The following is a 27832-nucleotide window of genomic DNA, read 5'->3' as shown; positions in this document are numbered from 1 at the left end:
AAAATGATCTCTTGAAAAACCTAAGTGCACATGGCCTTCTCTAAAAGCTGATGATAGGCCCTTTGTTGATCTGAATTTGAAAATTTGTTACAAGACCTTCTGGCTCATTATAAAGAAAAGTACATATATGGTTACATATTGGAATGCTTCAGCATCTGCCAGAGTTATCAGTGGGAGTATCAATGGAGAACCAAGCCATAGAAGCATTAGATTTGGGTCTTAATATAGTCTAAGTAGATAACAGGATGAAAACGTATTTTTTCACATTGAAGAAACAAATGACATAGCAAAGAATCCATTTCTAATCCCTTTCTTAATTCATGGTGTCCAAAGTAAGAAGTTCTCTATTCTGAGAAACCACACAGGACTCATATCCCACTACCTATTACCTGTGTGACATCAGGTAAAGCACTTAACCTCTTTTTTTGTTTTTTAGTATTTTATTTATTTGAGAGAGTGTGAGTAAGGGGAGTAGCAGAGGGGGACAAACAGTCTCTGTACTGAGCACAGAGCCCAGTGTGGGGCTCATCGTGGGGCTCAACCCCAGGACCCTGAGATCATGACCTGAGCTGAAATCAAGAGTCAGATGCTTAACTGAATGAGCCACTCAGGCTTCGTGCACTTAACCCCTTCCTGTCTAACGTTTTCAATCCATTGGGTAGAGATAATGATTGTGTATAACCCATAGGACTATTCATAGATATAAATTATATGCATGTATATGTGTATAAATTACACATATATGCATTGATAAATTATAAATTACATATGTTATGATTTTAAGGTAGTGTGCCTGTCATGTAAGTACTTCAAAATTGTTATCTATTATTAAGTTGTACTTCTGCTAATGTGATCCAGGTTTTTCCTGCTTTACTGATCAAAATACTTGATACCAGTGAAGGAAAAGAAATGAATTGACAGAATTTTTTAAATACTTGAGCCAAAAGGACAGTCAACTATTGATCAAGCATCAAAAATATTTTCTGATTTTTCTTTATTTTACTTGAAACTACATTAAAATTTTCTCTACTTTTCCATTATAGTTCCTTTTAGGAGGACTGAGAAACATGCAAGGAATATATTTACTTCCTTTGTTCAGTGAAATCATGGGAAGACACTATAATTAAAAGATATTTAGCTTAGGGACACCTGGGTGGCTCAGTGGTTGAGTGTCTGCCCTCAGCTCAGGCCATGATCCCGGGGTCCTGTGATTGAGTCCCACATCGGATTCCCCACAAGGAGCCTGCTGCTCCCTCTGCCTCTGCCTCTCTCTCTCTGTGTCTCTCATGAATAAATAAATAAAATCTTCTAAAAAAAATAAGAGATTTTTTAGCTTAGTTTTTACTTTTATGAAAGTAATACTTGTATGTAGTTTTGAAAGTCAGAATAAAGCTTTTCATGAAGAACAGTTCCTATTCCTCAGACACAGTAATCTTTAATTCTTTTAAATATTTCTCCTGGAATTTACCTCTGTGTCTTTAAGATAACATGTGAATGCCGCTATTTTAAATACATATTCATTCCCCACTGACTTCCTACAGTGGAAGAGAAGTTAGCTCTTCACCACAACACCCCCTTTTCCCAAAACACGCACTTCTCCTTCCCTCCATCTTCATGATGTATTTGTAATTTTAAGTAAAATCAGTTGTGTGTGTTTCCATCATATTAGCTTTGAAATTGTGCCAGGCAGTATACTACAATTCTGTTTCTGATCCTGAATAGCTGTTTATTTTTCTGAAGTTAATATCTTTTTTTACTTAGAAATTGTTCATTTTTATTGTTCCTTTTCCAGAACTTTTACTAGTTCTTTCTCAAACTCTCTGACAGTAGGTGGTCATACACATCAGGCATTCTGATTTCTTGGGTGATCTCACATGGCCTTCTTCACTTTCCTGTTCCATTCTATCCAGGCTATTTGGGATCTGTTGTTCTGGGTCTTCCTTCCACCACTACTGTACTTAGGTCCTTTGTTTTGTGGATCCCATATTTTCCTTTCGTTCTGGTGTGGAACTCTCAGAGTACCTGGGGGGTAACTTTTTTTTTTTTTTTTGAGGTCCTATATTTCTGAAAAGGTCTTTCTACTCTTACACTTGAGTGAAGGTTTGTTTGGCTGAATCTGAAATTGCAAGTTGGAAATAATTTTTTCTTTGAATTTTGAAGACCTTGCTCTGTTGATTTTCTGGCTTTCAGTGTTACTGTTGAGGAATTCACTGTCATTCTGGTTCTGATCCTTTATATAAGCTTTCTCCTCTCTCCACCACTCCCTACCCAGGGCTGGAGGCTTTTAGCATGGTCTTTATAAAAAGAGTGTTAGTCTTTTTTTTTTTTTTTTTTTTTTAAGATCTTATTCATTTATTCCTGAGGGACACAGAGACACAGAGGCAGAGACATAGGCAGAGGGAGAAGCAGGCTCCATGCAGGAAGCCCAATGCAGGACTTGATCCCAGGACTCCAGGATCATGACCTGAGCCAAAGGCAGACACTCAACCACTGAGCCATCCAGGTGCCCAAGAATGTTAGTCTTTATAGTGGTCCCTTTCTGTGTGGTTTAAGAAATCATTTCTCTCTTGGGTCCTGTTGTTTTAACCACTGTAAATCCTTGCCCTTGGTCACTCTAAAAGAAAACCTGAGGGACAGCTTCACACTTTTCAAGTGCAAGTGGTAGTGGGCAAATATGTAGAAGATGGTAGCTATATATGTTTCAGAAAATGAGGGGGAAAGTTACAAACTCTAACATAGGTTAGACCATCACTTCCCAAACTATTCCATCAAATGTGAAAATCTGCAAATGTTGCACACTGTGCCTTCCTCTCCTTTGTACATTCTCATGAATTATTAGCATATGAGCCTTAAGAAGTTCTGCATTTAACCTTGCTTGACCTAGCATTTCCTAAATTTATTTGCTTACAAAAATTTTTTAATTATTTTAAAAGGAACATTATTAACATATGTATAACACAGTTGGAGAAAAGCCAGATAAGACCTAGACTTTCCTGGACAAAAGAGCAATTAAGCATTGGAATGAATAACCAAGAGAAGCTGTGGACTCCTTTTCCAGAGATCTTTAAAACAGGACATCTGTTGAAGGCGTAGTCCTGTTTGAACAATAGGACTTTGCTGCTGTTTCTTCCTCTTCCTGTCCCCTAGTGGTAGCATTGGAGGCTTTGAGCCCACCTTTTACATGAGTCTACTACTCTGGTTACTGATATGTATAAGAATTACTAACTACTGCCCATAATTAACGTTTATTAAGAACTTACTTAGTGTCTGGCCCTATGTTAGATGCTTTATATATATTATCTAATTTAATATTCAAAACACCTCTATGAGATAGGCAATATTATTTTACAGATGGGTTAATTAGGTATAAAGAAATTACAAAACTGGCAAGCAATAGGTCAAGATTCAAACCCAATGCATCTGACATAACTGGTTCATTTATCTTCAGTGTTAATGTTCAGAATGACAATCAACAAAAAAGATAAATAAGATATGTATGCCTGTATTATGTAAAAATTTGGACTGATCTGTGCTCACTTTATTAGACTATTCCTTAAACCTTTTGATGAATTCAGATTTTATTAATTTTTGTTAGAAACAAATTCTGTTACAGGTGATTTTATTCTAATTTGCCATCCAATAAATAGGTACTTGCATGAGACTTCTTTCTTTCATAAATTTGATGTCATTCCTATAGCTTAAGACCTCCAAAAACCTAGATCTGTGAAAACTGGCATAGGTTAAAAGTCCCATTTTCAGAGTGCAGAAAATGCTAGGATTGGAAACAGTAAACCTGGATTCTCATTTGGTTAGCCCCTAACTGTGTGTTCATGGGCACATCATTCTCTTATTTTCTTCATCTGTCAAATGAGGGATTTACAGTATCTCAAAAAGGCCTTTTTCATTCTGATATTTCAAGATGATTTTTCTCTCTGGATATCAGCTATCATCATGGGAGAGGACTTCAATTAGAAAATTCGCAGGGTCCATTTACACTACAAAATGGTATGCATGAATCAATAGGAAGGACTAGATAAATAAGCTGGAACCATATTGATGAGTACTATGAAACAAATTAGAAGAGAATGAAAAAAATCAGCGATTAAGTGTTTCTTTAGGGTAACTTGCAACAAAGCTACTAAATTTAAGAGGATCCATGAAAGGCTTTTTTCTGCCACCTACCTGCTCTTGTACACCTTAACACCTTTCTCCAAAGAAGCTTCTATTTGACAATTACTCAGTCTTTTTAGTAAATTCCCAACTTCCTATACTTGGCACATCCTAGGTGTACATTGAAGTCTTGTTTAAATCAATTGTTGTTTAGGACAGAACTAGAAGGGGTGTCCTTGGTGGCTCAGTGGGTTAAGTGTCTGCCTTCAGCTCAGGTCATGACCCCAGGGTCCTGATATGAAGCCCCGTATCAGGGTCCTTGCTCAGGAGGGAGTCTGCTTCTGCCTCTCCGACTGCCATTCCTCCTGCTTGTGGTCGCTCTGTCAAGTAAGTAAATAAAATCTGTAAAAAAAAAAAAAAAAGAAAAAAAGAAAAGAAAAGAAAAAAAAAATTTAGAACTGGAAGATCAGGAAGAGATTTGTTTTTTTAACCAGTTTAGAAAGTTAAGAAAAAAAAGTTTAAAAAGTTAAGTGTGTAGGCTATAGATTTTTTTACCATCTGGGTTCACAAACCAGCTCTACTCTTTAGTAACTGTGTGTTCTTAGGTACGTTACCTACTTCCATGTCTGTGCCTCGGTTTCTACTTCTCTAAGGAGAATTTTGAGTGTATCTACCTCATAGCTAATGTAATTAGCTGATATTGTAGTAAGGAGATGCAGCATTTCCCCAGAAATTCTAATAGAACTTTCCCTTTTCTTAAGGAGCAGCGTAAAAACCCCAAAGGTAAACCACATAGTTCTGATGCTTGATTTTATACATTGCCATCTTTTCTGGCTCACTTCTATATTCCCAAATAATGATGCATTTCCAGTTAGAGAGGTTCTTGATTTGGGCATGATATTGGTTATATTTTTCTTTGAAATACACTATACTTTGGAGTGTTATGCAAAGTCTGCTCGTTGACTGTAATAGAGTGTAAAGCCAAGTTTGAAGGTCTAAGATAAATGACACAAATTCATGTCCTTGCTCACAGTGTCTGCCTAAAGACTTTTGCTTGAAACACACTTAAGGTTGTAAAATTGATAGATACACCCTGATACAAAACTCTCCTGTCACCCAGCTGAAAAGTTAAGATACTGTTACTTATCCCTCAGAAGGACTGTTGTTCATGCAAATATTTTGATCATTTTTCTTTCATGGGTAATTGCATGGAGTAACAAAAAACACCTACTCGACTTACAGCTTGGCAGAAACAGTAGCTTATGTTTTCTAGAGACAAAATTAGCAAGCTCCCTGGACCCATCTCTAAGTCAAAATAAAATATAATGTCTAGGGAACCACTGTGCTTTTCAGTGACTATGGTCTATGGAGTAATGTTTTTTAGGTCAGGATGTCCCAGAATAAAAAGGACAGAGAGAAAGGAAAGGGGGAAAGGAAAATGTGTATTTGAGTAATATATTTTCTTAGAGATGAAGAGGCAAGTGTTTTTTTCTTTCTGACATTGTCTTTTCTGTGTGTTGGGGGGGGGGAATACTTTACAGAACCCTAATCTTGCTCCTAAAATTATCAAGAGCAAAAGTGAATATACTGTATATACCTTGTTGAACGGAAGAGTTATAGTTTAAATTATATTTCACTTAAAGCATTGAAGATTATCATCTTTTCTAGGGAAGTGTTAAGTTTTAGCCAAACTAAACCATTGAGAAAGTATCTTCATTTTTCTCCTTTTATTTTTGTAAACATTTTACTGTAAGTTTTCTTTTTCTATTTTAATTTTTAAAAGATTTATTTACTTATTTTTAGAGAGAGAGAGAGAGCAAGCATGGGTGCAGGGGAGAGGCAGAGGGAAAAGGAGAGGGAGAGAAGAGAGTGTCTTGAGCAGGCTCCATGCCTAGCACAGAGCCAGTGCAGGGCTTGATCCCACGACCCTGAGATCATGACCCGAGCCAAACCAAGAGTCTGGCACTTAATCAGCTGAGCCACCACGCACCACTGTTTTAATTTTTATTTACTTTTTAAATAATCTCTACACCCATTGTGGGGCTTGAACTCACAGCCCCAAGATCAAGATTTGCACACTTCACCAACTGAGCCAGCCAGGTGCCCCTATTTTTTTTTTTTCATTTTCACATAGGGAACAAATGGCTATTCAGTTGGCAAACATTTAGTAGACAACAGCCGTGCATAAGGACTAAAGGAAAAACAGAATAATAAGACACCATCCATTTAGAACTTGAAATCTGATATATTTATCCAAATAATTATATCAGAATTAAAAGAGAGGTACAGAGAGCTATGGGGAACACTAAGAATGGATAGTATCTTTTTAAGTTGGAGACTTCATGGAAGGTTTCCTGGAGAAAGTAGCATTTGGATACTGTGGGATTTCCCACTGTGGGAAAGACAGAGGGATTATGACATGTAGCAATGAGGGATGGGAAGAAGCTAGAGAGCCTTGGCATGAACAAAAATGAGCAGACTAGAAAATGCAGAGCATGTTTAACCTGGGAAATAGTATGATATGCCTAAACACAAGGTATGCCAAGAATGGGAGTGGGATCTGCAATCACTAGCAGAAAATAAGACTGAAAAAGTAAGTTAGGGTTGTATCAGGGAGGGTCTTGAATGCCATGGTAAGGCATTTCATTTATATATATGATATATGAAGGTCAGGGTTTCTCCTGCTTTTCAACTAATATGCCCTTAAAAGAAGAAGACAGCAAAAACATAGCATTCTGTGGGGGAAAAGGGAGGGATAAATAGTTGGAACACAGGATATTTAGTGCGGTGAAGCTATTCCATATGATTCTGTAATGGTGGATACATGACCTGCATTTGTCAAAACCATGGAATGTACAACACAAAGAATGAACCAGAATTCAAACTGTGGATAATAATAACAACATATCAATAATGCTTTATCAGTTTTGTAACAAGCATAACGGGCTGATGCAAGTGTTAATAATAAGGAAATTGCAAGTGTTAATAATAGGGGAATTGTATGTGTTTCAGGGGTCAGAGGCAGGGAGGAGGGGAAAAAGGGCCTATAGGAACTCAACTTTCTATTAAACTTTTAAGCAAATCTAAAACTACTTTTAAAAATAAAGTCTGCCTGGGTGGCTCAGGTGGTTAGCGTCCAACTTTTGATCTCAGCAGGTCTTGATCTCAAGATCAAGCCCCACTTGTTATGAGTTCAAGTCCCATGTTGGGCTCCATGTTGGGCATGGAGCCTACTTTAAAAAAATAAAAATAAAGTCTAGGGGCACCTGGCTAGATCAGTAAGTAGAGCATGTGACTCTTGATCTCGAGGGTTGTAAGTTTGAGCCCCACATTGGGTATAGAGATTATTTTTTAATGAATTCTTTAAAAATAAATAAATAAATAAATGAAAAAATGAAAATAAAGTCTATTTTTAAAAAACAGCATTCTTTTGGCCCTGAAATATACTACAGGTATCAATTTTTTAGGGAGTTCCATGTTATATCTTTAAAATCATGTGAATTATTTATTCTGTTCGTTTACACACGAATGGCTATTTTAACATTAAAATTTTCCCCAAAACTTTTTAGTAAAGTAAATGACCCCTCAAGGTATGACTCTGGTGTTAAGAAGCATGGCTTTCATTGACAGGGAATCATTAAAGTTACATATTAAAAGTGAAACAAAACAAAATTAAACCAGCAAAATGATGAGCAACCAATTTTTCTTGCAACACAGATATTTTTTGCATCCTTATTTTCATTTCCCAGTATTCATACAGAGGCTTATACACTACCTTTAACTCAGGCAACCTTTATTTTGTTTGCAGATGAACTTTGCAACAGGTATAATGAGAAACAGTTGATAAACCCTTGTGGATATTACAATCAAGACAAAAGAGGTATATTTTGATATGAAGGTAATTTATACCAAGCAAAGTAGATAGAGAAATGTAAAATAAGCATGCTGAGGAGATGGGCGAGTAAGTGGAGTGACCTGGATTAGTCAGGTTTAGATGAATTGTGAAACGAAGGACACAGTTTGATGGGTGCCTTGTCATTAAGAGCACAGATGTTTTTCTGGGTGTCATTGAGACCCAGCATGACCTTTAAGCTATCACCAGTACACACACATTCCTCTTCTTGTGTGTCGTGTTTATACTGTGACTCAGATAACTTAAGGTTGTTTGGGTGCTTATTTGTGTAGATATTCAGATATAAGAACCCAAACAGTGCCTTAATGAGTCCTCTTAGAACCCCTGAAGCACATTCATAGGACAGTCTCCTTATTCGTGTTTTCAAGGCACTTTGTTTTCCTTATGAAGACCACAACTGAAACTTTTAACCTCATGCCTTTGAGAATAAATTCCTTAGCTCCCTGCTTGCTGGGAAAAAACAAGAGGCCCACCGACAAATACCCTTAGGAGAGTAGCCCTTCCTCCGTAAACTCATTTCATCAATGAGAGAATAAAGAGAATATATACAGAATAAATAGGGTCCTGGGTCAATCTTGAGTTTATCTCCTCTTACCAGCTATTGGACACGGGGCAAGTGTGTCCTACTTCTACTTCTACTACTACTACTGTTGTGTTCACTCTACTTCTAGGTCCTGGCTTATTATAAAGTGGGGATAAGATCTTGGGTTACATGGAGTAAGAAATAGAACGTGTCTGGTGTGTGAAAGGTACTTCAGTTTGTACTAGTTTGCTTCCCCCTCTTCCTGCCTGTTCTGCTAAACTTTCACGACCACCTCGTCAATTCATTTGGTATTTAATATGAGCACCTCCTGTGAGCCAAGCCCATTGGTAGGCGGTAGGGAAATGACTGGAAATAGGAGACATAAGCCTATGATTTCAGGAGCTTCTCGAGTCAGCAGTCACAAAATCACACAGCTCTTCACTGGTGGGCTATTTTTTTTTTCTTTTTTTTGGTTCACTGGTGTTTTTGGCCGAAGAGTTACCATTTAAAATACTCAGTGGCTGCTTTTTTGGTACCCCGTTGAATAGTGAACTGGTTTCAGGAGAACCAAGGACCCATGAGGTACCGTATGGATTCACATGTCTGAATATCCACATCAGTAAGTACCCACATGGGTTCCTAGCGCATAGGGCTTAAAGTCCACATACTCTGGTGACTCACAAGCCCACATTAAATAGTTGGAACTAAAATCCCTCAGGGTTTTATTTCACCTACTGTCACCACAAATCATATTTTGAAAAATACACATGGCATGTATCATCCTAAGCAGACAGTACATGAAACGAGTTATTTTGTGGCATTAGAATCCATATAAGTGTTTTAACCTTTGTCTTTATATGTTTCCTTGTTTCTATTTTTGTTTTGTTGTGGTTTGGGGTTGAGAGTGGCTTAAAATTAATGCTGGACTAGACTATCATTTAGACATTCTCTCATTTATAATCAGATATGTTTCCACGTATCTCTAACCTTTTCGTTCTCAATATGGAAGACACGTTCTCTTCTTTAAGGAAAACTATAGGCACAGAAAAGAAGTATTTGGTTAGTTTTCATAGAGGGATCTTCCCTTTTAATACAGTTAAAGAATAAATTTTTACCTAAATTTAATGTGCCAAATTTTCTGTCACACAAAACTATTATAAACACAAATGGAGTAGCAAAATTTTTATCCTAAAGAGAAAAATATTTAAGATCTCTAATTTCAAGAAAGTAAAATCGCTCCAGAACTCTGTGCTCTAAAAATCGTGAATAGACTTGATTTGATGATCTTCTTTAAGAGATAATAAGAGCAAGGCTGTTTGTAGGACATTCCTGTGGGTACACTGACTACGTCAATACCATTATAGGGTTCTCTGCTGGAATATCCAGGTAAGGGTGGCTTCCTTCCTTTAGGAAAACAACCTGGACAGGACTCAGAAGGTGATCACTCATCGTGATAACCAGAGGAGATCATGGCACCGAAGACCCTGTCAGTCCCTTTCCTGTGTATCTATAGAAGATTGCTCTGCTCTCCAGAACTAACTCCATAGCTGTTCTTTTTTCCATTTCAGAAACTACCATGGTTGACACAGAGATGCCATTCTGGCCCACCAACTTTGGAATCAGTTCAGTGGATCTGTCCGTAATGGATGACCACTCCCATTCTTTTGACATCAAGCCATTCACCACCGTGGATTTCTCCAGCATTTCCACTCCACACTATGAAGACATTCCATTCTCAAGAGCGGACCCGATGGTTGCAGATTATAAGTATGATCTGAAGCTCCAAGAGTATCAAAGTATGATAGTTATTTTTACTTTTCAGACTGCTAAGACTATAGAATTCAACTGACCTCTCAATAACACTGGAATAAATGCTCCAGACACTAAGACTCTTTAGAAAAGATACTTAAGCACTCATTTACTCATCCATTTATCTATAAAACGTTATGCATTTATCATATACCAAAAAGGAAAGTAGTGTGTCTTTCTTTTTTTCCCTCTTTTCTTCCCTCTTCCTTATTTTTTGTTTCTTTCCAGCATTGGCTGCATTGCCAGGTTTATCTCAGGCTAAGAGTCCATCACCCAAACTTTGTATTCTTTTGGCCACTTTTAAGTTAATAAGTAATAGTTTGCTACCTTACATAACTTCTCATCACCAGATTGCTAAGTTGTGGCCCATTTTTCCTAATTCTGCAATTTGAGCAGCTTATACTGAAACCTATTTTCCTGCACAAATTTAAATTTTGCCATTGTAGTCTATTGATAAACCTTCCTCCATTAAGTAAATTCACATCAAAACATCAGACTCAAGACAAACCAAAACTGCACTTTTCAAGATAAAATAAATTTCTATGATGCTATTTCCTTGATTTTTATCTTTGTGTGCTGATATGCTGGTTTTCCAAAGCCACCACCATGTAATTGGCAACCATTACTTGACAATAAGTAAGAACTTCCTGTATTTCTAGGTTTTTTTTTTTTGAGATAAATAATATACTTGGTTATATTCATGTGGTTTTCAGTTACAGCCTAATATGGAAATTTAATAGGCCTGATCCTAACCAGCAGAAGGGTAGTATTTACTCTCCATGGGTTCTCTCACTCTCTATCAAGGATTATTTTACAAACCACCTTTTCTGACTCAGCAACACTGATGAAAACTTGGTCATGTACTTTCACAGCAGTGTTCCTTCTGTGTTTCTTTTCCAAGAGTGGTTTAAAAATACTTCCAAAATGTAATATTTAAATACAAATATATAATTTAATTTTGTGATGAATGCCAAATACAGCACATTATGTAGCAAAATAACCTTAATTGTCTCAGATACTATGTGGTATCTGTCAGAGTTTCAGTACTACCAGGCATTAAAGGGTTATAGAACCACAAACTTCATTCCCTTCCCCATTTCATTTTTACAGGTGAGGCTCAGAGGTGTTATGACTTGCCTGTGGTTACAAAGCCGACTTTTTCCTGTGTTTTCTCATGTTCCATAATGTTTCTACACTTAAATAATAAACATATGGCAGTAGGGTGTACTATGGTGACTTGCCATAGTGCCTTTGTAGAGTTTTTCATATAATTAGCTCTCACATTTTTCTGTACCCAGGTGCAATCAAAGTGGAGCCTGCATCCCCACCTTATTATTCTGAAAAGACTCAGCTGTACAATAAGCCTCACGAAGAGCCTTCCAACTCCCTCATGGCAATTGAATGCCGAGTCTGTGGAGATAAAGCTTCTGGGTTCCACTATGGAGTTCATGCTTGTGAAGGATGCAAGGTAAAAAAAAGAGAGAGAGAGAGAGAGTGAGGGAGAGAAAGAGAGAAAGAGAGATTTTTAAAAAAATAATTGCTGAAATTTTACCTGTTACTTCGTTATATAGCAAGGAATTAAGATAAAATGTTTTTGTTTGTTTTGGTAAAACCCATTCTTCAAGTGATTTATTTGAAAACCTAAGAAAATTGGTAAAAGTAGAGCTGCTTTGCCTCACTTCCCTTTCTCCAAATTGGTCCTTGAGCCACTGATCTAGTTCAACCCTTGTATCTTACAGGTTAAAAAAAATAAGTTACTTACTCAGTGTGTAATGGCAAGACAGTGATGAGCTGGCCCAGAACCCATATTTTCTAAATCCTCTAGTTTTGTTTTTGTTTTTTACCTCACCATTCCTTGTGATATTTTGTATATGTAAGGCTGGACAGATTAGATAGAGACCTTCGTTTGATACCTAGAATAGTCCTGTGAGGTTGAACCCCTTGACAGATGTAGAAATTACTGTCCGTGGTCATCCATTCGTATGTGGCAGAACTAAGACCAGGACATATATCTTATGATTGCTAAGCGAGTGCTCTGTATTTTCTTATTTGAACATCAGCTGCAGTTGTATGTTATGACAGGCAAAGAGATATAACTTTTTTGGAAGGGAAATACTTTGTTTCCTCCTTTCTTTGTGAAGAGTGTATTTTGGAAAGCTCAAACATTTAGTAATATTCTGACCAATTATTAAGAAATTTTTAATCCATTCATATTTTAATAGGTAGTCTTTTACAATAATTAATTTTAATATACTCAGTGAATAAATAGTATTTGTTATATATTTGAAGGCTCACAATATATTGTTCTTAAATATTTACCTTATTAAATAAACACTGCTTATAGAAGATCAGATTTGATCCCCAGCTGGGCTTTTTATTCAGAATGGAAATATATAACATAAGTTAGGTAGGTGTTAGAACATCTAGGGTCTGAAATTAATATGTATTGAATTTCACTCTATACCAGATATTGTGTAAGATGCATTAGCGTATATCATTTTGAAAATACATTCTGCCTAAGTTTTTATGTCTATAAAATGATAGGGTTGAATTAGATGATCTCTGAAATCTCTTCCATTTAAATACTGTATTACTAAAGGCATCCTAATAAAGTGAAAAAAGACAAGCTAGTCACCTAGCCACTTGCCCAGAGTTACTACCCAATCACATAAACGCTTTAGCCCTCAGTCACCTCCTTATGAAATGATTTGGTTAGATTAGCAGCTCTCCAAGGTCTGATTCATTTTTAAGGTCTAAAGTTCCAAAATGACTTTTTGAAATACTATTGGCAAGGGACACTTTCGTTTAAAACACTAAAACCTATTCACTGGGTCATTTTTTTTTTAAGATTTTATTCATTTATTCATGAGGCACAATGAGAGAGGCAGAAGCATAAGCGGGGGAGAAGCAGGGAGCCCGATGTGGGACTCAATCCCAGGACCCCGTCAGATCACAACCTGAGGTGAAGCAGACGCTCAACTACTGAGCCACCCAGGCATCCCTCACTGTATGATTAAAACCAAACTGAGACATATGTGATCTCTGAAATCATTATGTATCATCATTTATTTACGATTCCAATGAGTAATGAGAACATGTCATTTTGTTGTGTTAGACTTATATAATTTTTTAATAAATTGTTGCTAAATTGTGAAAAATACCTGAAGAAACCATTTCTTGTGGTCATCTTAGTAATTTATGTTGATAAATAAATACAAAAGTGTGATTGGTTTAAATTCCCACAATACATTATTGTTTTTTATGGGCTGGTAAAGCCCTTAGAAAACTAGAACATTGAAGCAAATAGTTCTACAATGATTCTGTTAGATATTTGTCAGGAGTTAACATTATTGATAACTGCTAAAAATTGAAAAGACAATAGCCAGTTATAATAATAAAAGCTAAGTTCTCAGGGCACAAAAACTTGGAAATAAAAGCAAGCAACGAAGGAAAGTAGCAAGAAGGAGAAGAGAAAAGGAAGGAAAATATCCAAATGACATCAAGTTAGGTACAGAAAGGGTCCTAAGGCAGAGATGGAGAGTGAACATTTAATCAAACCTGAAGAATACCCTGGATTACCGGCTTCCAAGATTAAAATCTGAAGAAGGTTACACTAACCTTGGAAGGGAAATAGACATCTACTCATTGTAAAGATAAGAATAAGAAAAATGTTAGTGGAATAATATAATTTGGCTTCTCTAAGTATAAGTCAGCAGTTCTCAAAATGTGGTCCAGAAGCCTCTAGAGGTCCCTAAGACCTTTTCAAGGAACCCGTGATGTTGAAACTATTTTTATAATAATACTCAGTTGTCTTTTACCATTTTCACTCTCATTCTCTCAGAAGTATACATGGAGTGTTCCAGAAACTACATGACACGGAATGGTAACAGTTCCGGTGGCTAATGGAATGTTTTTGCCTGTTATGTCCTTGTACATGACAATTTCTCAGTTTTAATTTCTTGTCTGATAAGTATCAGTAGATATAATCCACATAAACCAAAGCTCATAGGGTTCTCAATAATTTTTAAAAGAGTAACAGGATCCTGAGACTAGAAAGATTAAGAACTACTGAAAAAAAATACTCATTCTTTGCTGTTTGGGAACTAATTGTTGCCATAGTCTGAATGCAGCTAATTTAGACCATTAGCTATCAGTAATCAAAGATACCTTCTTAGCATACCAACAGTACTTAATAAAAAGCCATGAAAGTGAAATTAACAAGAGTGTTTGACTTAGAAGTATTTTCCCTCTTTTTTAAGATTTTATTTTATTATTTATTCATAAGAGAGACAGAGAGAGAGAGGCAGAGACATAGGCAGAAGGAGAAGCAGGCGCCATGCAGGGAGCCCAATGTGGGATTCGATCCCGGGACTCCAGGATCATGCCCTGGGCGGAAGGCAGGCACTCAACCGCTGAACCACCCAGGTGTCCCTTATATGTATTTATTAAAGAGTACTTTGGCAGTTTAATATTTGCCATTTTATTAGAATGTAGGATATGCCCATAATTAAAATACAGTTAACCATAAACCTGCAGACTAATTTATGGATTGAAAAGAATACTTATAGTATTGCTTATGATAGCTGTTAGTCTTCTGAAACAGTTTTACAGTGAACATGGAATGGGTTTATATTAGTGATCCTTGCCAAAAATCAAACATGAATAAAAAGATTAGATTTGGATTTTAAAGTGGAATAGTGACATACTTGGATTATTAATGTTACAGACCTAGGTAAAATAGAACCTTTGGCTACTGAAAAATACATATACCCTAGAGCTTGCAAAGCTGTCACTTATTGCTTATAAATTAGACATTTATTCATCTTCTGGTAGGTTTCATCCTATTTTTGTATCTTTAGTGAAAGATCATTTTAGAACCATAGACTTACCTAAAGATATAAGTAAATATAATACAGTGTATTTCTATGTAGGGGCCTAACTCAGGAAGAGTTTGTAGTATATTCTCATCTGCCATGGGAGCTCACTGATTCAGTTTCTCTGGGCCATACCACTTTATAGGAAAGCTGAATGCAGGACCAGCACAGGGCTTTTAATCTCACTGTAAAATTAACTTAGGTCTCACTGCACCTAAGTTAAAAGTTTTGTTAAAAGTAAAGCAATTAAGGAGAGGTTGGAGGAAGCTTTTTATACGGCAAAAGCAAAAAAGCATCCATCACCTTCTCACAGACATATATGAAGATTTTGGAATAAATCCATACAAAAAAAAAATTTCTACAGTGGTGATTCATGCATTTCCATCATACCACTTCACACTTCAGAACACTAAGTTGTTGAATTGCACACAGTTTTACAAACTCTAAAATAATAAATAAGAGTGTTGTTAAAGAGTGTTTGCTTTATCAACAATATGAAGAAACCTCAGGAAAGCCAGCTTCATTCTTCAAATCAATAAATGTACAGAAAAGCACTCAGTAATAGCCTTATATCTTCCTTGCTAGGTTTCCTCAAAGAATCAAAGGATAAGGAAACAGTTGACTATCATAAACTAAGTGTTTTGAAAAAGGAAAGTAAAAGCAACTTCTTCTTTTTTTTTTTTAAGATCTTATTCATTTATTCATGAGAGACAACAGAGAGAGGCAGAGACACAGGCAGAGGGAGGAGAAGCAGGCTCCATGCAGGATTCCAATGCGGGACTTGATCCTGGAACTCCAGGATCACATTCTGAGCCAAAGGCAGATGCTCAATCTCTGAGCCACCCAGGTGTCCCATAAAAGCAACTTCTAAGCTATGTGCTGTAGTATGTATATATTCAGTTTATGATCTTATGTATATACAGTACATAAATAATATTCAGAATTATTTTCAACATTGAAAGACCCTGAATCATCACAAAAATAATGTGAAACATTTTGAAAGATATGAGTCAAAACAAAACTTTACATTGTAAGGGTTAAACTTAAATAACATAATTCTCTCATCAGAAAAACCTTCCTCTCCAGCCCTGCCAAATAACTGACTACTCTGGGACCTGCTCCATTCTCAGCTAGCCAAGCCGTATTTTCCACCATGGAGATCAATTTTTAAAAGTGAACATTTTAAAAAACAGTCAAAGAATATATAAAACATGTATGATCACAGTGACAAAAGTCCAAACAAAATTTCCCACCAGCACTTATCAGTGAGAGTAGTTCTGTACATTAGCCTTCTATTTGCAAGTGAAAAAACAAACAAACAAAAAAAAAAACCTTTTTAACATTCAGAGGTCCTCAGAACCCTTTAAGAATTAAGGAGGCTTCAAGTTCCAGCCTCTATAGGACCTAATCTTTGAGATAATACTGATCTCACAAGAGGTCGGGAAAATTTCTCCCAAACAACCAACAATAGCAACACAAACAAACAAACAAAAGCCCTAGGTCTTGGCCTGTGGGCTGCCGGCACACTTACTGGGGCAGGGTTTCTCTCATGGTAGATGCCCATAGGGGTATTGAGGTGCAGCAGTGCCCCAAGACAGATGCCTAGAGCAGGATCCAGAGCCATCAGTGAGGAGGAGCTGAGTCTAGGGCTTTTGAATTGAGCCAACTTTCTCAAGGGAATTTGAAATAGTCACAAGTCAGTGGCACCTCTGACTTCCAACAGAAGCATATGCAAATTCTTTTTGGAAGAAAGAATTCCCAATTTAAACTCTGTAGGATTCCCACAGTTTAAGGTCAGTATATGAGTTTAAAATAAAATATCAGGGATCCCTGGGTGGCTCAGCAGTTTAGTGCTGCCTTCGGCCTAAGGCCTGATCCTGGAGTCCTGGGATCGAGTCCCACGTCAGGCTCTGGCATGGAGCCTGCTTCTCCCTCTGCCTGTGTCTCTGCCTCTCTCTCTCTGTCTGTCTCTCTGTGTCTCTCTCTGTCTCTCATGAATAAATAAATAAAGTCTTTAAAAATAATAAAATAAAATATCAGTCAGTAAACACATTAAGAAGTCAACCAACTTGAATGACATTTATCAAAATTAAACAACAGAATCAGACCCTTCTGCCCCCTATACAAGGAAAGCAGATTATTGGGATTGCCTGATAGAGAATTTAGAACAGCTGTATATGAACTGTTTTGGGAAAAAGGGCAGAATGGGATCCCTGGGTGGCTCAGCGGTTTAGCGCCTGCCTTCAGCCCAGGGCATGATCCTGGAGTCCTGGGATCAAGTCCCACCTCGAGCTCCCTGCATGGAGCCTGCTTCTCCCTCTGCCTGTGCCACTGCCTCTCTCTCTGTGTCTCTCATGAATGAATAAATAAAAATCTTAAAAAAAGGAAAAAAGAAAAAAGGGCAGAGTCACAGCAGCGAATGAGCAATAATAGACTATCAGGAATGACTGGGCATATTTGAAAATAAATTTATTTAGTGAAGTTAAACTTAAAAAGTGAAAAATATAATTATTGAAATAAAAATTCAATAGAAAGATTAAATAGCTCTTGGACATAGCAGAAGAAAGGACTACTGAACTGGAAGGTAAATGTAAAGAAATTACTGAGATTGAGAACCACAGTGCCTTAAAGAATATGTCCTGTCCAGAATCTGCTAGTATTTGAAGCCTCTTAGTTCTTGAAGGATTTGTAGGATCTTTGATTATTAAAAAAGTTTGTCTTCTTCACTAATCAATAGAAGAATAATGTACAGAACTGTTCTCACTCATGAACTTTGGTGAGAAATGTTTCCTTTTTTTCTCATTGTAATTATATATTTTTTGTTCTGAGGTTTAACTATTTATTGTTCTGAGGTTTACTTTGCAATCAATATTAGTGAATAATTAATAACAAAAGATGGAAAATATAAAGGAGAAGTTCAGAAATATTGAAGGTTAGGATAAGGTCTAACACTTCTCTAATTCATGTCAGAATTGATGAACAAGTGAAACCATAATACAGAAAACACGTCCAAGAGAATAAATGAAAAGAAATCCATTCCAAACTGAAGTACAACTGCAGGATACTGAAAACTAAGAGAGAATATAAAAGCAACCAAAGAGAAAAGAAAAAAACACTTCAAAGTCAATTGAAGCACAGCAACAGTGGAAGCACAGAGATCATGGGATTCAAAGTGAGATAGAAGATAACTTAGTTCTCTGTAATCTTTCAACAATGCGAGAAAAATGAAACTGTTCACAGGTTTAAAAAAATGGGAGACTGAAATATTAAATTTCAAGGATAGTAAGCCATAGAAAGCAGAAGATATTTGTAACACCTGTAACAGACAACAGATTAGTGTCTAGAATATATAAAGAATTTCTAAAATTCAATTTTAAGAGACCATCCAACTGGAAACTAGGAAACGAAAAATCAGGAAAATACAAATTAGATTCTATTTTACATTGTCAAGAAGAAAGAAGTCTGACAACCAGTTGTTGGAAGGGGTGTAAACTGGTAGAATCACTCTAGAAAACAATTAGGCATGATCTTGTAAAATTTCACATTCACATTCACTTATTGTACAACCCAAAAACTCCACTCCTGGCTAATTCTTGTATATGTGCATCATCAAACATTTATAAGAATATTTAGAGAAGTACTATTTGTAACAAAATATTGGCAACAATTTCAACATCCATCAACCTGAGAAGAGATTAGTCATACAATAGAATTTTGTGAAAATGTGAAAATGAATCAATCATAGCTTTTCACAAGAAAGTAGATAAATTTTAGAAACCTAATGCTAGGGTGGCCCAGGTGGCTCAGCAGTTTAGCGCCACCTTCGGCCCAGGGCGTGATCCTGGAGACCTGGGATCGGGTCCCACATCTGGCTCCCCACATGGAGCCTGCTTCTCCCTCTGTCTGTGTCTCTGCCCCTCTCTCTCTCTATGTCTCTCATGAATAAATAAATAAAATCTTAGAAAAAAAGAAAGGAAACCTAATACTAAATTTTAAAAAATGAAAATCCCAAATTGCTGTACGAAATATCATACCATTTAATAAACCCCCCAACAAGCATAACTAAGCAATGTATTATTCAGTTTTAACATGTGGTGTGATAAAACTGTATTTTCTTAAAAGTCAATAAAACAATAAACACAAAATTGAGAATAATAATTACTTTGTCAAGGGAACACAGAGGGCAGGAATTTGTTAGAGGAAGAATACATAAGTATTCCAGTCATAATTCTAAATCTTGGCAATGGGCTCATGTGTGATATCTTATTATGTTTTATAATTACATGTACTTTCTACAGGTTTATAATTGATATTACATTTAATAAGATAATAGAAAAAGGAGAGTAGGGCAGCCCGGGTGGCTCAGTGGTTTAGCGCCACTTTCAGCCCAGGGTGTGATCCTGGAGACCTGGGATCGAGTCCCACGTCAGGCTCCTTGTATGGAGCCTGCTTCTCCCTCTGCCTGTGTCTCTGCCTCTCTCTCTCTGTGTGTGTCTCTCATGAATAAATAAATAAAATCTTTTTTAAAAATTAAAAAAAAGAAAAAGAAAAAGGAGAGTATACTGATGGCTTTGTGATATTTGAGTCACGGTTTAGGATAGAAGAATGTCAGACATGGCCCAGAAGGGAAGTTAAGTGACATATATCTTAATTGAACAGATTTTTTAAAAAGATTTTTATTTATTCATGAGAGACACAGAGAGAGATGCTGAGACATAGGCAGAGGCAGAAGCAGGCTCCATGCAGGGAGCCCAATGTGAGACTTGATCCCAGGACTCCTGAGATCACGCGCTGAGCCAAAAGCAAATGCTGAACTGCTGAACCACCCAGTTGTCCCCACTGAACAGATTTTAATAGAAAACTGTTGTTGGTATTTGTTTCATATCCAGTGGCTCCCCGTGGAGCTCACAATTCTAATTAGACAGTGAGGGAGGGGCAGAAAATAAACACTTAAATATAATAAGTAAATTATATGGTATGTTAGAAAGTCCCAAATGCTATTGGCAAAAAGAAAGAAAAACTGGAGCAGAGTGAAGGAGGCCAGGAGCTCCAGAGAACAGGCAGGAGAAGGGACAGGCCATGTATTACATGAGACGTATAAGCCTCATTAAGAAGTTGAGATGTTGGCAAGACTTGAAGGCAATGAGAATAAGCAGGTATATATCTAGAAGAGCTTTCTACATGAGAGAAAGAAGTTGAGTGACTTCAAAGAGGTTGACTTGGAAAAAAATAATAAAAAAAGAGTTTGCCTTGAGAGACTAGGAGGGTGGTTGCACTAGCTGAGATGGTGAGAGCTGCCAATAAAGTGAGTTTGCAGGGTAAGATTGGAGTTTCAGTGTTGACGCACTGGGTTTGAGGTAGCTGTTAGCTTTCCAAGTGACATGCCAAGTAAGCAGTAGAAATACTTGTCTAGAATTCAAGATACAAATCTAGAGAAGGTGAAAATGCATATCAGTGGCAGAACCAATTCTAGTTCAAGGATTTTTTTTTTTTTTTTTTTTTTAGTTCAAGGATTTTTGTACCAAACAGGGCAAGATGCATTTGAAAGAGTTAAGAATGGAATTTCATGGAGATGAGTACAATAGAAATGAATAAGAACACTCTGACAAAAAATGGAGTTAGCAAACATTTCCAATTAAAATTTCTTTCAGGTCTTTCAAAAACAATATAAATACAGCAGAATCAATTAGCCTCAAATCGACTTATTTGCTATTTTGAGATGGCAGTCCATTGTCTGAGGATTTATATACTCTCGTGTTCTTTCCTATTATCTTTTTTTTTTTGTTTTTCTGTAGAGTTCGACAGTTACAGAGCACTCTTTCAACTGCATAAGTAAATTAAACCAATTCTGTAGGAAATTATGCAACATAGAGAATTCTAAAAAATTATCCACATGTGGATTTTTATTGGCCCTGATCATGTTTTAGAACGAAGTGATTATAACTTTGCCAAATGGCGTTAGCACAATAATAAAGGCTGGGGCATGCTATTTTGGAATGATTCGCAGAGAGACTGAACTGATTACATGGTGTTTTATTTGCATTACATTAAATCCAGAGCACTTCTTAGAGCATGCTGAGATCCAAATGTTGAGCCAAGATACATTGAATGACATCAATTGGATGTGGTCACTGTCTCAGAGCTAAAGGACGCACGCTGGAGCTCTTCTGCTTCTTTATCTTATAGGAAAGAAAACTGGCAGTTAACTGAGTTGTCTAAAGTCACCAGGGACAGAACCTACCTTTTCTGATACCTAGGCCAGTGTGCCTTTAGCCAGATGTTGTTTCCATGTGTCATAAAGACTTAAAATTTGCTTCTTTTTCTTGTGTCCCTTTTACAGGGCTTCTTCCGGAGGACAATCAGATTGAAACTCATTTACGATAGATGTGACCTAAACTGTCGGATCCACAAAAAAAGTAGAAATAAATGTCAGTACTGTCGGTTTCAGAAGTGCCTTGCTGTGGGGATGTCTCATAATGGTAAGTGAACACTTAGCACACATACTTTGCTGTTCTCATTATGGCTGCCAGATTGGTAGCCTGGGGGGCCATTGCTAAAAATGTGTACACTTTCCAATAAAATGCCAGATTTCAGGGGGCACCTGGGTGGCTCAGTGGTTGAGCATCTGCCTTCGGCTCAGATCGCGATCCTGGGGTCCTGGGATCAAGTCCCGCATCAGGCTCACCTCAAGGAGCCTGCTTCTTCCTCTGCCTACATCTCTGCCTCTCTCTCTGTGTCACTCATGAATAAATAAATAAAATCTTAAAAAAAAAAAAACGAAGTCACAAAACAAATTTGATAGTGACTTGTAACTTGATAGTATTGTATTTGTCAAGTATAGTTCTTTGAAAACTCATTATGGGCTCAAGAAATATAAAATGCCAAAGTGATCAAATAAAATCTGAAGTCTTGTTTCACGGGATATTCTACATTTTTCTTTCTTTTGCCTTCACCTGTCTCAAAACTGATCTGGTAAGAAGATAATGTTTGAAAGTCAGCCTTCGTATGTTAGGATTCCAAAGCATCTGTGAAAATTAAAGTTTTATTCCATCATGCAGATGTTTGGTTTTCACAGTGGACATCTTCAAAATATTTGAAAATTACTAATTGATTGATGTCCTATTCTTTAAAAACAGTTCTCAAAATTATAGTTTTATAATTAATATGGGTCATTTCCTCTAAAGGCAAGAATGTATTATGAAGAGATCTATCAGCTGTACTGGATAGGATGGAGATTTGGCCAGACTTCCGTCACAATTGATTACATCTGCTGTGCAGCAGTATACAACTGCAGTCATTGATTGCAAAATAATTAACTGGTTTGATTCCATCAATTTCCTTTCTGTTTCAGACTTCATAAAACATAAGGGCACATTTTCAAGTCAAGGGTTATATTTTAGATGATGCAATCAAGTTGCAGTAAACTTATTTTATCTTTATGATGAAATCTTTGACTTTGAAATCATTATTACTAAAACTGCCTAGAAAAGCATGCCAGTTCTGCTCTTAATGGTATTTATTTTTTGCCCTTTAAAAATTTGTCACTTCACGTAACATATATTTCCTGTTGCTTGCACAAAGTCACATGGTGTCTCCTTTTGCTAATCGTTTATAGGCAAATAATATTTAAAGCCCAGCCTATGTAGTATTGATGATATTATTTTCTCTTCCTGGGAAAGCCAAAGAAAGCCCATAAACTTAGCAATAATTTAATAATAAAGTCATCATTTGACTTCATATGACAATTAATTTATTTTTATTTAGAGAGAGAAGAGCAATCTTGATAGGGGGTGTTCAGTTAGTTCTTCTTGGAAAGAAAAAGACCAAAAAAAAAAAGGAATTAAATGTTCTGGCATCAAAGACTTATGCAGTTCAACATTTACAAAATTGCAACTGTGCTAAGAAAATCCCTACTAAGAGGTTTTTATGGGAATGTGTTTGCTGCACAGAAAACATCCATTTGATCTTTGCACAAGAAGGGAAACTCAAGGGGATCCCTGGGTGGCGCAGCGGTTTGGCGCCTGCCTTTGGCCCAGGGCATGATCCTGGAGACCCGGGATCGAATCCCACGCCGGGCTCCCTGTGCATGGAGCCTGCTTCTCCCTCTGCCTGTGTCTCTGCCTCTCTCTCTCTCTCTCTCTGTATGACTATCATAAATTAAAAAAAAAAAAAAAAGAAGGGAAACTCAACAATGAGGTTTGGAGTAGTTTTGCCTGTTATCCTAAGAAAGGAAATATTTCCAAATACAGGGTTTTCTAGGAGGTAGTAGTAACTGTTTAAAACTATTTTGTTAATTTATTAATTTTTTATGTGAATGGACCTCACTGTAATAACCCACCCAACTTATCAAGAGCCTTCTTATATTATACCAAAATCAGCACCTCACTGCTTTCAGTACATATAAGAAGATATAAACTTCCTCCCAAAGTAAATTTACTCCATTCTCTGTTATTTCTGTTTCTTCTCTTTGGTCTCTCTTCAGTCCATTTGATGCATGTAGCTTGCCCATATAGCCGCCCACTCCCAGGCTTCAAGGAGGCTTCTGAAATAACCTTCATAGAACCCTGAGGGCCCTGGGGAACATTTGTTGGAAAATCACTGAAACAAGGATTACTAAATCCTTTCAACTTTGAAAGTTCTATGATTCTAACCTAACTCAACCTACCTACCTCACTGAATCTTTCGCTTTTCAACAAACTAGACTATATTTCATAGACATTGTCATGGGTTTCTCAAATATGTAGGTATCTGGCATCTGTCAATGGCCTGAATGTAAGTTTTCACCTATATATCTTGGTGCCATAAAAATATAAGTCGTTTGCCTGAATCAGGTCTTCTGGACGTTCTGAACAATTGCTCAGCTATTTAAGGCAGTACATTTGATGGTCACATAATGATGTAGACTTAAAGTACAAATCCAAAGGAGTCCGGGCTAAAGAAAGAATAAATGTTATGTTTGGTTAATGGCATATGAGTCCATCTTCAGATGGAACTTTCATTTTGATTGTGACACATAGCCTAAACATTGTAGGACAGAAGGATTTCAGAATTCTTACACTTGGGAACCTAGTTGTTTCTCAGAGATCTATTTTCAGCACTGAGGAGGAAAAGCACCGAAGCGTCAAACTGATGTGCTTTGGGAACACATTTTTTTGTTTTTCTGTAGTGATCAAGATAAACACGTGTTGCAGTTGTTTTGGTTGTTTAACATACCATCATTTCTGGACCACGGGTCAGTTCCACTCCCCTGGCTTCCTGAGTCATGCTAAGCATAGTCAGTTGAATACCCTGACCAAACACCTTTAGAGGAAAGCTCCAAATGAAAGTAAAGCAGAAATAAAGACCCAGCTTCCTGGGCTATCAGAAGTACATGTGACTTACCAGGTGATCACAGCATCACCTGCTACTTGGTTTACATTTTGAAGTAGTGAAGCTGGTATGTACAGATTCCTGATAAAAATACTCTCACAGATTAATGTAGTTTCTTCAATCAAATGGGCCCTCACGCACACTTTGATATTTGTCTTAGAATAATTTTTGTTTTAAAGTCCTATCATCAAGATCTCTAACAGTAATCATATTTTTTAAATGTGTCTTCTTTATTTTTGGTAAGATAATTTATTCATTAAGAACTTTGACTAGTGAATATTTTGTATTTGGAGCTGCTTTTCATGTGTGAATTAATAAAATTATTAAGTTTAGGCTGTTAATTTTATTTTATTTTTATTTTTTTTTTGTATACTTTTTTATTGGAGTTTGATTTGCCAACATATAGCATAACACCCAGTGCTCATCCCATCAAGTGCCCCCTAGGCTGTTAATTTTAAAGAATAATGTGAAGTAGAGAAGAATTGACTTAAGTTACTTATCACTCAGCTGGGTTTTCCCAATGCCACTGAGATTTGAATGAAAATTCTGCTTTTCATAAATATAAAAATTAGTGAAACCTTAGCTTTACTGATTAGGACATTCTATTATATAAATTATGGGGGGTTTTCCTGTTATTTAAAAAAAAAAGCTGACAACTTTAAAAATAATTTCTCAGAAGCTTCATAAAAATCCAGAAAAATGATTTTGCAGATATTTGTGGCACTCAGCATTTTTAAGACAGTTCTCTCCTTCCTTGTAAAAAAGAAAAAGGCGAATGGCAAATAAGTTTAAACTTCAATGTGTTAGGTTTTTTCCTTTGGTCTTCTTTGTAATATAAAGGAAAATTACCCAAATGTTAATTTCCAGAAAATATCCCGAAGTCGAAAGTCCTGATGCACATGGCATTCGTGGTGGCTTACACACTAGCCTCCTCTACCTCTTTTCTCCCACTGCTGACCTTTTCAACTTACACTTCAGGTAAACTGTGTACTTTGCCATTCGTGGAAAACACTCTATGGTGAAACCTTGGGTCTCTGTTTATTATGTCTTTTGGTTCCCTGTCACAATTCTACCTGGCATATAAGGCCCAGTTGAAACACCTTCTTCCCTAAGACTTTCTGATTCCCCTTCCTCCTCTTCTGTGTGTTTTATTCCTTCCCTGTAAAACCACACTTTCCTTTATAAAGCAAGGGAGTGACCAGATCTATATGACCAAAAACTAAACCACTGGCAGCTGTTAAAAAGGATAAATTAGAGAAATAGGGAAATTCATCAGAAGACAAATGCAATATTATGAATTAAGACAGTGGGAACGGTGAGTGAGAAGAAAGGAACTTGAGAAAAATATTGGAGCATGACCAATGAACAAACACAAGGGTCTGAGGGAAAGCGAAGTTGTCAAACATTGTTCAGGGTGTCTAGTTAGGTGATAGGATGAATTAACCAAGAAAGGGAGATGGGGAGGAGACAGTTTGGAGGGGAAAATCAAAAGTTCATTTTTAAAGCTGCATTTGAGGGTCTTATGGGGTATCCAGCATCTGTATATAAAGGAATATAGGAACAAGAGGAAATTCAAGGTTCTCAGGAGAGAGTTGGCAGCAGTCAGCACATTTTGTGACTTAGAAAGAAGATTGAACTAGGAACAGCAGAATATAAGGGAAGGAAGAGGGGCCATCAGAAAGGTCTGGAAAATAGGCAGAAAGATAGGAGAACCAGAAAAGCAGAAACCACGATGAGAACATTTTAAAATAAGAGGATGGAGAAGGTCAACAGTAGCAAAAGCTGGGAGAATGCTGGAGAGCTCGAGCAAAAAGGAGAACTCAGAAGAGGCCCCTAGATCTGGCTAGAAGAAAAAACATGGGGGACTTTTATTTTTATTAATTTTTTAAATATTTTATTTATTTATTCATGAGAGACACACAGAGAGAGAGAGAGGCAGAGACACAGGCAGAGGGAGAAGCAGACTCCATGCAGGGAGCCCGATGTGGGACTTGATCCCGGGTCTCCAGGATCATGGTCTGGGCCAAAGGCAGGCACCCAACCACTGAGCCACCCAGGGACCCCATGAGGGACCTTAAGAGCAAAGTTTTGAAAAAATTTTTTAAGATTTTATTTATTCATTCACAAGAGACACAGAGGCAAAGACATAGGCAGAGAGAGAAGCAGGCTCCCTGAGGGGAGCCCGATATAAGACTCCATCCCAGGACCCTGGGATCATGACCTGAGCCAAAGGCAGAAGCTCAACCACCAAACCACCCAAGGACCCCCAAAGTTTTGGAAATTTAAATGAGGTGTAGGCAAGATTTCAGTGTTCAATGAATGAATTAAATAATACCAGGTAAGGGACTCCTGGGTGGCTCAGCGGTGGAGTGTCTGCCTTTAGCTCAGGGTGTGATCCCAGTCCAGGGAATGAGTCCCACATCAGACTCCCTGCAAGGAGCTTGCTTCTCCTTCTGCCTATGTCTCTGCCTCTCTCTGTGTGTGTCTCTCATGAATAAATAAATAAAATCTTATAAATAAATAAATAAATAATAATTAATTAATTAATTAATTAATTAATTTTAAAAAATCATGTAAGTCTCTGGGGAACTATAAATTAAGTCACATGAGGCAGAAGTGTTTGGTCCTTCTCTGCCTTGGAAAGAAACCGAGACAAATGTTTAAATGTCTTCAAATAAATGTCCTCTACAAATAATTTGAAAATGTTATCCCTGAATAAAAATTTCTTAATATTGATGTTAAGCCTCCTCCTCCTTTTAAATAAAAAAGCTAGAAAATTATAGGTATTAGATTCCCAAATCCTGCAAAACCCCAAAAGGCACAAGTTTTTTCTCGAGAAAAGGGAGGTGGAAAAGCATAACTTACTGGCACCATCCATATTAAAACCAATAATGTTATGTGTCTTATTTACATGATAAGGCTTTTGAAAAATAAACATGTTAAAATTGACCATGAGACATAGCCTTACCAATTGTCAAAAGCCTAATATGATTATTAATTCAACCCTTATATGTTAAAAGATGAAAATACTTTTAGTAAGACTCAATTCATTCTTCTGTTTTCTATTCATAATTTTGAAAATCACTTTAATATTTAAATTAAGTAGCATTTGTCTTTAATGCTCTTACAATCGGGCAGGTGTTTTAAAAACACATTATTGTCATTAAAAAATACTGTTTCTTAGCACTATACCAAGATCCAGAGAGCAGGATATCTAAATTTGCATGTGCTTGG

General features: G+C 36.8%; 1 protein-coding gene across 1 annotated transcript in view; it reads left to right on the top strand.

The window, feature by feature from the left end:
• The window catches only part of PPARG (peroxisome proliferator activated receptor gamma), a 73570-nt gene that overhangs the window by 12692 nt on the left and 33046 nt on the right, over positions 1-27832 (top strand). Inside the window, exons 2-4 of the mRNA NM_001024632.2 lie at positions 10115-10342; positions 11654-11823; positions 21570-21708. Of these exons, the coding sequence (NP_001019803.1) occupies positions 10115-10342; positions 11654-11823; positions 21570-21708 (537 nt within the window). The remainder of the gene's footprint in view (positions 1-10114; positions 10343-11653; positions 11824-21569; positions 21709-27832) is intronic.

This window comes from Canis lupus, chromosome 20, assembly GCF_011100685.1.
Source record: "Canis lupus familiaris isolate Mischka breed German Shepherd chromosome 20, alternate assembly UU_Cfam_GSD_1.0, whole genome shotgun sequence".
Lineage (NCBI taxonomy): Eukaryota > Metazoa > Chordata > Mammalia > Carnivora > Canidae > Canis > Canis lupus.
This window is presented reverse-complemented; position numbering and strand designations above follow the sequence as displayed.